Source organism: Hordeum vulgare, chromosome 1H (genome assembly GCF_904849725.1).
Source record: "Hordeum vulgare subsp. vulgare chromosome 1H, MorexV3_pseudomolecules_assembly, whole genome shotgun sequence".
Taxonomy (NCBI): domain Eukaryota; kingdom Viridiplantae; phylum Streptophyta; class Magnoliopsida; order Poales; family Poaceae; genus Hordeum; species Hordeum vulgare.
In genome coordinates, this window is record NC_058518.1 from 173,221,704 (window position 1) to 173,235,880 (window position 14,177).

At 50.3% G+C, this 14,177-nt stretch overlaps 1 protein-coding gene across 1 annotated transcript in view; it reads right to left on the reverse strand.

The window, feature by feature from the left end:
- The window catches only part of LOC123428016 (DNA mismatch repair protein MSH2), a 30,503-nt gene that overhangs the window by 13,369 nt on the left and 2,957 nt on the right, over positions 1–14,177 (reverse strand). The window contains exons 5-9 of the mRNA XM_045112168.1: positions 13,540–14,091; positions 13,350–13,460; positions 13,172–13,261; positions 12,995–13,066; positions 11,884–11,994 (exon numbers count right to left, since the gene is read on the reverse strand). Of these exons, the coding sequence (XP_044968103.1) occupies positions 11,884–11,994; positions 12,995–13,066; positions 13,172–13,261; positions 13,350–13,460; positions 13,540–14,091 (936 nt within the window). The remainder of the gene's footprint in view (positions 1–11,883; positions 11,995–12,994; positions 13,067–13,171; positions 13,262–13,349; positions 13,461–13,539; positions 14,092–14,177) is intronic.

A 14,177-nucleotide genomic window follows, 5' to 3' on the forward strand; every position in this document is an offset into this window, starting at 1 on the left:
GAACTTGAATTGAAGGCCGACGAGCTTCGCCATGGCCTTGCACTGCAACTCGGTCTCCAGGTGTTGCTCACCCAAGTTGCAGAGCGACTTGTGGCCGGTGAGGATGCCGAAGGGCGCACACTGCAGATATGGGCGCCATCTGTCGATCGCCATCATCACGGCGAGGAATTCCTCGTACGTCGACAACTGCTGATTGCAGACGCCCAAAGCCTTGCTGAAGAAGGCGACGGGGTGGCCGTCCTGGACCAGCACCGCGCCCACGCCAGTGTCACCGGCATCCGTTTCGATGGCGAAGGGCTTGTCGAAGTTGGGCAAAGCCAGCACTGGAGTGGTCGTCATCGCCGTCTTGAGCATATCGAACGCAGCCTATGCTTGCTCGTTTCACGCGAAGCCTTTCTTCGTGAGCAGCTGCGTGAGGGGCTTGGCAATGATGCCGTAGCGAGGTACGAACTTCATGTAATGGCCTGTCAGGCCAAGGAATCCGCGGGGCCCGGTGGCGTTGGTCGACGTCAGCCATTGCTCCATGGCCTGCATCTTCTCCTTGTTCGTGGCCACGCCCTCCTTGGAGATCACATGTCCGAGGTAGACGATGTGGTCGCAAGCGAAACTGCACTTCAACTCCTTGACGAACAACTGGTGCGCTCGAATGAGCTCGAAGACGATGCGCAGATGCTTGAGGTGTTCCTCCATTGTTTCACTGAACACGAGAATGTCATCCAGAAAAATGATAACGAACCTGCACACATGCTTACTGAATATGGCGTTCATGAGACATTGGAACGTCGCCGGCGCGTTGGTGAGGCCGAATGGCATGACCTGGAACTGGAAGTGGTCGTGGTGCGTCTTGAATGCGGTCTTGGCTTCATCTTCTTCGCGCATGCGTATCTGGTGGTACCCCGCACGGAGGTCCAATTTAAAGAACACCGTTGCGCCAGCCAGTTTGTCCAGGAGTTCGTCGACGATGGGCAGGGGAAACTTGATCTTGATGGTGGCGTCGTTTAGGCAACGGTAGTTGACGCAGAAGCGCCACGTCCCGTCCTTCTTAACGAGCAGCACCGGCACGGCGTAGGGGCTGACGCTATGTGTGATCACCCCGGCATCCAACATCTCCTCGACCTCAATCTCGTCCTTCTGGAGGGGCGAGTAGTGGTACGGTCGTGTGTTGGCAGGTACCGCGCCCTCCACCAGAGTGACCGCGTGGTCATAGTGGCGATGGGGAGGAAGGCCGCACGGCGTCGCAAAGATGTCGGCGAATTCATCGAGCAGGTCGGTGAGAGGAGTACTGCTGACGCCCTTACGTGTCGGGGGAGGGGACCGGCCACCAATGTCCACCAGGGCCATGGCCCAAACGTCGTTGCCCGCGATCATCTTGCAGAGCTCCTCCGGTGTTGTGGGCTTGAGCGTCAGGGTTTCTGTCGTTTGCATGCCGCGGAGGGTGACCACCTCATCGATGTGCTGGAACTTGACCCATTTGTCTTTGCCAGTGGCAAATCATGGGGCTGTGTTGGGCTAGCCAGTCCATCCCCAGAATGTCGTCGTACGCTCCAATCTCCAACTCGCGCATCGGTGCGGAGAAGGTGTGCCCCTGCATCCACCATTTGAGCTCAAGCACCATGCGGTTGCAAGTGAGTCGATCTCCATTTACCACCTGCACATCCACCGGCGCGATGTCCTCTGTCTTGGCGCCAATCCGCTCAACAAAGGATCTGTTGACGAAGTTGTGGGTGCTGCCAAAGTCGAGCGGGAGCAGCATCACCTGATTGCCCACCGATGCACGAAGGCGGATGGTGGTGGACGAATCGGTGTCGTCCAATGCATGCAAGGATAGGAGACAACACTCCGATGCATCCGCGGGACATGCCGGAGAAGGAGCGCCCGGGCCAGGATCATCCAGCAGCTCCATCACATGTATGGCGTCGTCGGAGAGGAACTCGCCGTGCTCACCCACGCGGATGGTGAGCAACTCGGCGGGTTGGGCACACTTGTGTTCCCGCGAGTAACGATCGCCCCACTTGAAACACAAGTTGTTGGAGCGCCAAAAGTCGCGCAGCTGCCGCTCGCGCGCTTACTCATCCCCTTGTGTGCGAATTGGCGCGATGGCTCGTGGAACCTGTGTCGGGCCGCCGTTGGAGGTCTTCCTGGTGGGGGCATGCGAGGTTTCGCCCGCGTCGTGCCCAGCTCCTCCTCCAGGATGCGGGCCAGCACAGAGGCGCGCATGATGCTGGATGGTGCTTGGAGACGCACCGCGGCGCGGAGTTCATCCTTGAGCCCCAAGAGAAACTGTGTGACGAAGAACTTGGTGTTGATGGTGGGGTCGAGGGCAAGAAGATGGTACATCTGCTCGTCAAACGCGGCGTGGTAGTCGAAGACAGTGCCGGTTTGGCGAAGCTGCAACTTGTGCATCACCAGCTCGTACTCGTTGGCGCCGAATTCTTCCAGCAGGGAGGCCGTGAACTTACCCCACGTGATGCCGCGATGTGTCTGACGAAATGCCTGGAGCCAGTGCGCGGCCTGGCCGTCGATGTACAGAGCCGCGGTGGCCACCCAATTATGTGGCGATCAATCCACAATTACGGGGCCAGGCGGTGACCAATCGCCGCCCCGTAATGCCTAGAGCTCAAAATAGGCCAGGCGGCGATCAATCCACAATTACAAGGCGGTGCCTTCGAACCTTGGGAAATCATGCTTGGGTGGCTTGTGGTGCTCCCTATTGGTGTAGAACACTGTCAGCAATCGGAATTAGGGGTGAACGGTTGTCCCCCAACCGGACCTGCGGTCCTGCCGGACGAGCCGGAACCGGAGGGCTGCGTGGAGGTGGGGTGACGGTGGTGGTGGTTGCGGCTCCAGGGCTTGGTGGACCATGGTGGTGACCGATCCCGCGGTGGACAAGGATCGCTCAACCATCTTGCGCGTCGCATCGACGTCCGCCCGCGTCAGATCGATCTGCTTGGCAAGGCTGCGGAGCTCCTGGGAGAACTGGTTGTTGAAGGCGGCTTGGATCTCGATCTGCTTGTCGTGAAGCAATTTCTGCTCGTCTACCTTGGTGATGAGCGACTCCAGCAGCTTGGTGATGTTGCCGTTGCCTTCATCCATCGCCGCCGGGATTTGTCGCGTCGCCGTCGAAGGTTTCTGGGACGCTGTTGTCGTTGACTGGGAGAGATCAAACCCCGCGACGGATTTCGAGCGAGCCGACCGGAGTGGCTCGCACCGACAAGGTGGATGTTACCGATCTGCTCACCAAGACGGGGGAAAAATTCAGCAAGATTTGGCTCTGAATACCAACTGTAACACCCAGAGGGAAAGGGGAAAGGATCAGATCAGGGGTGAGGGGTAGAGAGGAGAGGGACGAGACTTTGAGGAGAAGTAGGTGGGACTGCAAAGGAATCTTAGAATGGTTCAGAAAGTCTCATACAACGCCCGCCTCTCTCGCTGCCACAAGCGGCTGCTTTATAACCCTCATGCCCCCACACACGCTACCTCTTGTGTTGCCTGCTGGCATGCCAGGTCACACCTGCTAGGTGTGGCCAGGTGTCACACATAACTCTAACCAAAGCAATAAATAAAAGGATCATACTGCCTACGCCAGCACCCACATGGCTTCCCCTCACCGGCACTATGGACCTCCCTTGCCAATCCCTCCTGGAGCCCCCCTTTGCATCGTCCAAGCTGTGCTCGATGTTGGAAACCAGCAGTAGTCTCTGTAGGGTGATGTGCGTGACCAAAAGCACCAGAAGGGATCACACACTATGCGTTTACCCAGGTTCGAGCCCTCATGGTTGAGGTAATACCCTAAGTCTGCTTGGATTTGATTGATGGGCCGCCTTGTATGAGGGAGCTATGATGGAGTTGAAGTTGATTCTACCGAAGCTAGGGTTGAAGATTGTAAGGTATCTAGAACTACCATCAAACATCGCCTTATAAAGGAGGACGAGGCCTAGGGTTACATGAATCATAGTCGATTACTACCGACCTAGAGTGTGGCTCAAACTACGATTCCTCGCCTTGTACGCCAAGTTGATGGTCTTCTGGAAGGACCACATGCAAGATGATGCGGGGTAATGGGTCGGGGCCACGCTTGGTCCACTGGGCACCGAAACGGGTCTAGTGAGCCGGCTTCCTCGCAGGTCGAATACCCCCAATACCTTTACCCTCAGTAGCCCCCTAGCTTGTCATGAGTTCAGCTACGTCCAGGTTGAAGTTGTACTTTGTTAGGAAAGCAACTTATCTTTATTGAAGGCCCAAGGGGCATATATATATTACACAAGAGTTGAGATGCAAGGAAAGTAAACATAGACTAACAAGGACTCCTAGACCAGTACTAATACTTCCTAACACCCACCAACCCACCCACCCTCAAATGCAAAGCATATGCAATAGCATTGCATTTGAAGAAGTGTAATATTAAAAAAATGATAATCCAAATCCGCGTCTTGAGAGTGTCGTCGTAGCATGAAGAGTCTTCAAAACCTGTCGAGTCAAGCCAAAGGGGATAATGAAGAGATGACACATCAGAGGAAGACACCGCATCACTTGAAGATACAACATAAGTATCAAGAGAAGATGGGTTGTCAAAAGAAGATGGCACATCAAGAGAATAAAGCATTGCGTAGAAAATCATAGTCCACGACAACCGAAGGCGAAAGAAGCTCGGCAGTTAAGGCACGATGGGCGTAGATCGACAATACAAAAGGAGTTCAAAAAATCCTATAGAAAACAACAAGGGCAAGTAGGCCCCAAAAATTGTATAGAAAGGATCGGGACCAAAGAAAGGCAGACGGACAAAGGTATGGTGGACTCGCATGACGTGAGAAACACAAAATATCAACGGATTTGGTGAACATTGTTAGGAAAGCAACTTATCTTTATTGAAGGCCCAAGGGGCATATATATATTACACATGACTTGAGGTGCAAGGAAAGTAAACATAGACTAATAAGGACTCCTAGACTAATACTAATACTTCCTAACACCCTCCCCCCCCCCTCAAATGCAAAGCGTATGCAATAGCATTGCATTTGAAGAAGTGTAATACAAAAAAAAATGATAATCCAAATCCGCGTCTTGAGAGTGTCGTCGTAGCATGAAGAGTCTTCAAAACTTGTCGAGTCGCCGAAGGAGATAACGAAGAGATGGCACATTAGAGGTAGACACCGCATCACTTGAAGATACAAGATAAGTATCAAGAGAAGATGGGTTGTCAAAAGAAGATGGCACATCAAGAGAATAAAGCATTGCGCAGAAAATCATAGCCCACAACAACCGTCGACGAAAGAAGCTCGGCGGATAAGGCACGATGGACGTAGATCGACAATGCAAAAGGAGTCCAGAAAATCCTATAGAAAACAACAAGGGCAAGTAGGCCACAAAAGTTGTATAGAAAGGATCGGGACCGGAAAAAAAAGGCTGACGGACTAAGGTATGGTGAACTCGCATGGCATGTGAAAACACAAAATATCAACGGATTTGGTGGACGCAGCGGAAAATGACTGAGAGGCCAAAACAGCAGAGTAGTAGCAGCAGGAAGTAGCTAGTAGTAGCAGCAAGTAAGCAGCTAGCAACAGGTAGCATGCACCACGTAGCAGGCTAGCAGCTAGTGCAGACAAGCATGCAGCAGCAGCCAGCGTAGCAGGAGATAGCAGCAGCCACGCACATGGAAATCGGTAGCAAAAGCAGCAGGAGAGCAACACGCATGTACGGCTGCACGAGCTGACGCACGCGAGTGAGAAGCAGCTGCACATGGGAACACATGTTCAGAGAGCAGCGGCTGATGAATCGTTGGTCATCACTCGGCGGCGACGGTCGGTCTTCGCGGGAGGGCCGATCGTCCCGACGGCAGACTTGGAGAGCAGCCGGCGGGAGCGCAGGCTTGCACGGGAGACCTGCACGGGCGGGCACGGGAGCGACGTTGACTGGGGCGGCGGCAATCTTCAGGGCGATGAGATCCAGCATGACGGCGTTGACCGAGCCGACCCGGTATCTGGCTCTGGAGGGTGCAGAATCAGCCCGATCTAGAGGCAGCCTTGACTGGGGCGGCCCAATCTCATGACCAGGAGAGAGCGTTGACCAGGAAGGAACTGGGCAGGGCGCGTGAAGGGGGAGGGAGAGCAGCGCGAGACGGCCAGAGGACGATGGCGGCATCGCGAGGGGAGGGAGCGTCCGGCCGAGAGGAAGTTGGTGGCGGCGCGAAATTGGATCTGCTGCAGGGTGGTTGACTTCTAGCGGCCACCCGGGGCTGTGAGGAGACGTTGCAGCAGCCATAGTGGCGATCCGGGAGCAGCAGCGTCGATGCAGGTGTCGCCCATATCCATCTGGATCGATGGAGCAGCAGCCTTCGTGCGCAGCAACGTTGGCCCGAGCGGAGAGCAGGGACGCCGACGAGACAGCCCAGTGAAGCTGATTCGTGAAGCCGGAGACCAGAGGGGCATTGACCTGGCGGGCAGAGCACAGGCGCGAGATATCCAGCACCGAGGTTTGAGGAGGAGACAGCGGCCAGCGAGAGAAAGTGGCGCAATAGAAGATTGGATCAGGAGGGCGAGTTGCGGCGCCCGAAAAAAAATAATCTAAGCTCTAATACCATGTTAGGAAAGCAACTTATCTTTATGGAAGGCCCAAGGGGCATATATATGTTACACATGGCTTGAGGTGCAAGGAAAGTAAACATAGACTAATAAGGACTTCTAGACTAATAAATACTTCCTAACAGACATAGCGGAAAACAAAGAAAACTAGAAAACACACATTAGACTAGGGATGATGGCAGCGAAAGAGAAAAAATAATATCATGGCGGCAGGAACAATAGCACGCAGATGGATGTACGGGAGCAAAGCATGCAATCGGGAGCTAAGCAGCACACGCCACGACAAGCTAGCATGCAGCAGCAAGCAGCACGTGTGGAGCAGAGGCAGCGGCGGCCAGTAGGAGCACCATGTAGCAGCAGGAGCAGCACCACATAGCAACAAGAATGGCTGTCCACGCCGAAGCAAATGGGCGAGCAATCACGTGCCCATGCGCTGGGAGGATCACGGGGGTGGTGGTGTCATGGAGTAGCAGCGGCCCGCCAAATTGGAACGGCGAGATCGACCTACAGAAGAACAAACCGATCGAGGAAAAAAAATATAGTGGATCGCAAGCACGAGTTGCAGCATCCGGAGACCTAAACCTAGGCTCTAATACCATGTTTGGAAAGCAATTTATCTTTATTGAAGACCCAAGGGGCATATATATATTACACAAGACTTAAGGTGCAAGGAAAGTAAACATAGACTAACAAGGACTCCTAGACCAATACTGACCGCATGGCAAAATCTTGACAGGATACCCTTCAATCCTAAAAGGAAGAATATTCCTATGTCAGTATGCCTCGGACTTGGTGGCCAAGGGGAAACCGACAAAGACTTAAGGTTCCAATCCAACAACCGTCGGCTCCTCATTGCAAAGGCGACGGGGCAAGCCTGAGACAATGGCCTTGGTGGCCAAGGGGAAACCGACAAAGATGGCAACGGACTCGTCACAATCCTCGTCGAAGCCGCTTCCCAAGGGGGAGCATGGGCCCTGATCCATGCACTTCATAGGTCGACACCATGATGACGGGAGCAAGCCAATGGACTCAGAAGAGTTGCTGCCTTGACTCAGGAGCAAGCCTCTAAGTCCATTGGCTTGCTCATCTCATCATGGATGAGATACCGTGCTAGATCTTGGCTTCTTGGCCAAAGAGTTGTTGTCTGGCTCCGTCGTCGCCTTGGTATCAAGATTGGCAACCTCGGCTTCATGTGCGGTCTTGGCGTCTCCACAAATCGTGATTACCCCATTGGGGCGAGCATTTTAAGCTTCATGTACGTGTAGCAGATGATTGCCATGAACTTCGCATACGCATGCCATCCTAGGAGAGCGTGATAGCCACCCTTGAAAGGGACAACTTTGAAGCAAACGGTTTCTTGCTAAAAGTTCTCGATGGTACAAAAGATGACCTCCAAAGAAATCTGGCCCGGTGGTTGTGCCTTCTTCCCTAGAATCATACAATGTTAGTACGTCGAAGTACATCGAAGACGGTCTAAGACGAGAAAGAGGGATCTTCATCATTTTCATTGTTTTGTAGAGTATGTTCATTCCACTACCGCGTCCATTAGCGCCTTGGTCAACCAGCTGCCCCATGATCGGATCAAGCACAAGGGCGGATTTGGCTGGATAAGGATGTAGCTTAGGTGATCAGGCTGGTCGAAGGAGATCGCAGCATTAGACTGGTCCAAGTATTGTGGCACGCCGGGTACCAGTGCATAGACTTCCTTTATCACAAGCTTTTGGGCTCGCTTTGACTCAATGCCATGGATTATCATGTTCATTTGGCAAACCTCATGGGGAAAAACGTAGGGAGCTTTGTCGCCCCTACCACGTCCGTCGCGACCTTCGACATCGGCTCCACCATGAGGAAGACGCTCGTCATCACCATCGGTATCAAGGAAGGTTTGGCTGCCTTCTCTTTGGCGAGCCAGTCATTCAGGATGCAATCTTTGTTAGTGCGGCCTTGTACTTGTCGTGGTTGTGGTAGCTCCAAGGGCTATTTATAATTTCCTCGTAGGTTCGAGCGGGGCACTTAGCCCTTGGCTCCCACTTGCCTTCTTATTTGTTGCCGCCACCGCCTACATTGTCAGATCCTGCTACATCGGCTGCAGCAACTAGGTCAAAGCCTGCCTCACCGCCCTTTGCTTTTGATTGAGGTTGCATTTTCAGCTACCCTCCACATTAGGGGAACCGAGTGCGTTAGCTTAGGGATGGCCCACCAGCCAGCATGCATGCTTTCCTTGCCCATTGGGTATCGTTAGCAACCTTCATGAGTCGTGCCATGGTTGTGATGTCACCAGCTCCACTTTCCTTCCAGTTTTGTGACGGAGTTACGACTCATGTACCCCGTCAATATTGCTTGCTAGTCGAAGGCGCCAGTTATCAAATTTTTCTTATTCACCGCACGACGTATTGATGCCCTGTCTCATTTTCCTCCTGGATGCAATTGTGGAGGTTATATGTGATGCATGATCATTGATATGTTCCTTTCAAGTTGTTGATGAAGGTCTCCTCGAAGCAAACCCAATCTTGGATTGTGTTGGGGGAAAGACCGTTCGACCATGTTCTCGTTGATCCCATGAGGCATAGGGGCGTAGCGAAGTGCGTTTCCCATATCTCGTCGGCCATGTCAACAGTTGTGAGGTAATCCCTAAGCCAATGATCCGGCTTGGACTCGCTGGAGTAGTTTTCGAGGCCACGTACAATAAATGGTTTGGGGAAAGGGTGCATGATGACATCATAGCTGAAGCAGGACGGGTTGATGCTTGCGATCAACGAGGTGGGTGCCAAAGTGTAGGCCTCGTAACCATGACCATATTGTTCAGCACGAAGGACTCGAATGGTATCCCACGCATGTGGTCAGTGTCCAAGTTGATAATAGATCGTGAGGGGTGATCAGATGGGTTGTCGTCGGGCATTGGCGCCCTCGTCCCGTTGGGCAACCAGCCTAGCTAGGACGAGTGGATGGTCATGCTGTTGTGGGGTCCCAGCTGCTGATAGCACATCGCTTGTAGTTCCAAGCTGGAGTCACAACTCGGTGATATTCTCCTGTTGTTCAACCCTAGTCTCAATACAATCTTTTTTTTGCCCACATATGTGTTCTTTTTTGCCCATTCATCCCAAACCTAGACGTCGGCCGGCAAGTGGTGTTGAAACCTAGGATGTTGCGGGTGGCAACCTGGGATCCTCAAACATTCAATGAGTGTTTGATGGAAATACACACGCAGCAGTCAACCAGCTTTGATTGCTGATTAGGTATGGATGTCTAGTTCAACCACGTAAAGCAAGGTTGTGAGTTTTTTCATGTGCTCAATATAAAGAAAAGAAAAAACACTAATGGTATGTGAAAGGTAGAAGAGACCGTTAATGCATGCTTGGCCTCCTGACCTGCAACAATAGGATGGTAGTTGTAAAGGTTTTGGCTCTTTGTTCGATTTCGTTTCTTGGTGTTTTAGGTTTTTGCTAGCCTATTTTTGTTCTTTCCTTTTGCCAGGTTTACCTTTGTAAACTCTTACACCATCTTGGTGTTCTTTTAAACAAAATGACACACATTTGGGGACGTGTTTGAGAAAAACAAGTAGAATGGTAAATGTTATTAGCGTGTATCAAATTCTTTGGATGTGATCTTTCTGTATGGGGAATTGGAACCAGTTTTTTATGCAAGGAGAGTTAAAAAGCATGGACCTGGAGCTTTTAAGAATTAACGACTTCCTATAAACAAGGAATCAAAATGGTTCGTATCTTCTTCCAAGAAGGCTTAATCGACATTGCAAAGGTGACTCGACTACTTCATGTTTTTAATTTCAGTACATGTGCTTGTACCACCATTTAGAAGAGCAAATCTTAGGCTGCAGGTGGGATTGCTCGTGTCCCACCTCTGCCCACTTCATCCCAATACAACTTGGTGGGCGTGAGAGAGCAGCCCGGAAAGGTTAGACAGATTAAGTGGGCTAAGTGGGGTAAGCTGTAGAAGTAGAATTGTAACAGATGAATCGGTCATCGAGAAAACAAAGAACATAGTTAGATGGCGCACACAAGAGGACGTTAGGGAGCTTGCGGCCTCTACACGACGCTGCCCAGCGGGTTGCGGACGTGCATCAACGAGGTCAGTCTCGAGTGCAGGTGTGCCCGACCATCACGGTGTCCTGGCATGGCCTGGCCCGACATGTGGAGCGCCGAAGCGAACAACCCTCCCGTGCACCATCAGGTGGGGTCGCTCCCGAAGCTCAAGGACTACCTGAAGAGCATCGTCAACCCCACCAACTATGTCGCGATGCAGCACCGAGGGCGCCAACACGCGGTGTGGCTTCGGCACTCCGACATTGTGTCTTCTCCCAACCTTGACAAGGGCGTTGGGCTGCTCTTTTCGGCCTTGTGGGACAGGACCATCAAGGTGTGGCGACTGTCGGACTCCAAGTGCCTCGAGTCCATAAGTGCGCACAACGACGCAATGAACATCGTGGCCGCCGTCGGGTTCGACAACATCATGTTCAACGGATCAGCCGACGGCACCATCAAGGTGTCCTCGAGAAGGTTGGGAAGGGCGAGGCGATAAAGCATGTCCACAAGAAGGTACTCACGAAGGGCGAGAGTGTTGTCACCGCCATCACCGTGTCACCCGAGGACCGCGTCTACATGGGCTCGTCGGACAGGCTAGTCACCTACTGGTACTCTAGTCACCTACCGGTACTCTAGTAACCTACTGGTATTGGGTGGACGGCGAGTCGAGATATGCTTGTGTGCTCAAGGGACACAAGATGGCGGTGATGTGCCTGACGGTGCCCGGCAACATCGTCATGAGCGGCTCCAAAGCACGCTGTCTAAGCATGCTAGCCAAACACACTGTTCCCGTGAAGTGTGTCGCCATGGGCAAGGAGACGGCTACCGGTTTGGACGGTGATAGGCAGATTGCGGTGTGTAGCGGAAGCCTGTAGGTCAAGGTCTGGTGTCATACGCGGAAGCATGGGCGCTGTACCATGCGCCGGAGCTGAAGCCCATGCGCGTGGCAGCTGCGTGAGGTCGAAGCAATTGTGCATGCGCGCATGGAAAGAATGTGTTGGGGATCAACAAAGCAGGTTTACTGGGGTCCCGATGGGTTAAATGGGATAGCCCGTTTAAAATTTGTGATGTCCCACGGGTGTCCACTAAACAGTTTAAGTGGGATGGGCTAAGTTAGTCTCACTATTATCCACTCCCACCTGCAGCCTGAAGCAAAGCATATGTTGTAGTTCATGTGATTCTAACAGAAGCTTACAACAAACTTACAACCAAAAGCATTTTCAATAAATTCAAGAATAAAAAGCTTAACGACTGAACCAACTTACTTGGCAATCACCAGCACCAACACGAGCAAAAATACAATCTCTCACACTAATGCTTGCCTGGTCACAAGGAACGAAGGAACCAACTTGTGCCATCAAGACATTTACACCAACCTGGTTCCAAAACAAAAAGGGCTTCAGATAAGTTTATGAAATGAAAAAGTACAGGCATCACATTCATAGCAAAAGGTTATGCATAAAATAAGTAGAAGAGAATTTAGGGGGGGGCAAGAAAGAAGGTCCACAGGTCCAAATTCCTTTGGTTTTACTAAGATTTGTAGGTACAGGAGCCACCTGAGTTAATTTGGTATTTTGGTTTGCCTTTGACACAATGAAAATACAAATCGATATTTGTTCTAGATGGATCCTTAGGTTGCTAAAACTACACCTGATATGGATCTCAGATGTGTAGGGACAGAGTGAGACCCTACCAGTAATGAGGCAAGGTAGAAAGGTTAACTCTTCTATTTTCTTGCTTAATGTTATCTCCATGAGGTATAGAGAGAGAGAGGCTCTAACAACACAAATCCCGCCAATTTTTATCTAAGGTGATCTTGCTTTACCCTACTATAACTGGCTTAAAGCGCATGTAACTGGTAATTAACTGGAAAGTGCTCCTATCTTTCCATGTCCTTGAAATAGACAGGCAGCAGCCCACACCATAAAATAACACCCCTATGCAATACAACACTTCCACAACTGTCTGGTGGGGACCACATACAAAGACCTTGATTGCACGACCGCCCTACACTGATGAGAAGCTTAAGGACAACCCTCTCAGTATGTTGACTACAGTTGATTTGCAAACAACCCCAGCAAAACCTTCGTTGGCCAGCTATTAAGCTTCACTAATTTTGTAATATGAACACCGATCAAATAATTTTGTGAAGCTGCATTTCATAGTTGCAGACATTACCATTTCAAGTATTATGTGCTTATATCAGCATGCAATAGAGCCGCTCCTAATTACTAGTATGCATAGTACACCATACTTATTGATCAATCCAAAGTACCATACACATATTTTCAGTACATAATAGAAAAAACTTAATTTCATGAAACAAGTCAAACGAATGCCAAACTGTCATTGATATTATAAACGTGCAGATCTGACCTGACGAATAAAAGTGGATTTTCCACCCATGTTTGGCCCAGTGATGATTTGAAACCAACTTTTTCCCCTCGCCTATTTAGAAGAATTTGAAGCGTCACAAACCTTTTTTTCAGGGAAAGGCAGCACAAACCTTGGTGACTAAGTGCTTCCGTGTAAGCAAGATCATGATATACTTACCAAAGTGCAATCATTTGGTATGAAGTTAACACCATCTTGGGCCTCCACACAAGGATGCCGACTACCTTGTAGAATAATATCTCCTTCCTCCTGTATTAAATTCAACAGATTAGAACTGCAGCCACAAAACAAAAAGTGGAATTGCTTCTTTTGGAGGGTATTAGCTAATACTTCTTACCGATGTTGTGATGTCTGGTCTTACATAAGGAACTGGGCAACTGACTGCCAAATCAGCAAAACTCTGTAAAACATCCAACTCAGATATAATTGCAGCAAAATTCTCAAATACCTACATCAAGAATTTAAGATCTGTTAGTCACAAATGACGAAAAAAAAGGGTAACTACAAATCATTTTATCTAAATGTACCTCTGAGAAGGTGCATGAAACTTGCACTACATTATCGACAATCTTTTTCTGGCAACTTGTGTAATCACCAAGCAGTGACTGGTATTGGTCACCTAGCTTTTTAAGCTTGGCGCTTGTAAACTTCACACCATCTTTACGAGTTTCTATGATAATGTAATTGGTCGTGAGCTTTTTCCTGACTTTCTGTTCATCTTTCTTTGAGATTCTGAACACATGTCCAAATGGGCCTTTTTCTAGCTTCAATTGCTTATCAACAGAAAGATCCAGATCAGTGGCTGTATGCATGTGCAAATTGTTTATGTGATTTTCAACTTCAGAAAGCTCATCCTTCAGCACAGCCAAATCAGGAGAATATAGGGGAGATATCCTGTACTCGCCATTGTCTACTTGATCGAGGTCAATGGCTGTCTTAACAAGATTAGCAAACCTACCATATCGATTCTCTGTCAGCCACTCTTCTAAAGAGCTAAGGAATCTTGTCATTACGGATGTAGAAAACTGGCCATTGTATTGTTGAAGAACACCCTTGATGTACGGGATTGTAGAGCAGGACTGCAAAAACATTGATTAAAAAAAGGTGAAATTTTACTTGAGCAAGAAGATTCAAAACAAAAATAATGGCAAAAGACACACGTCTA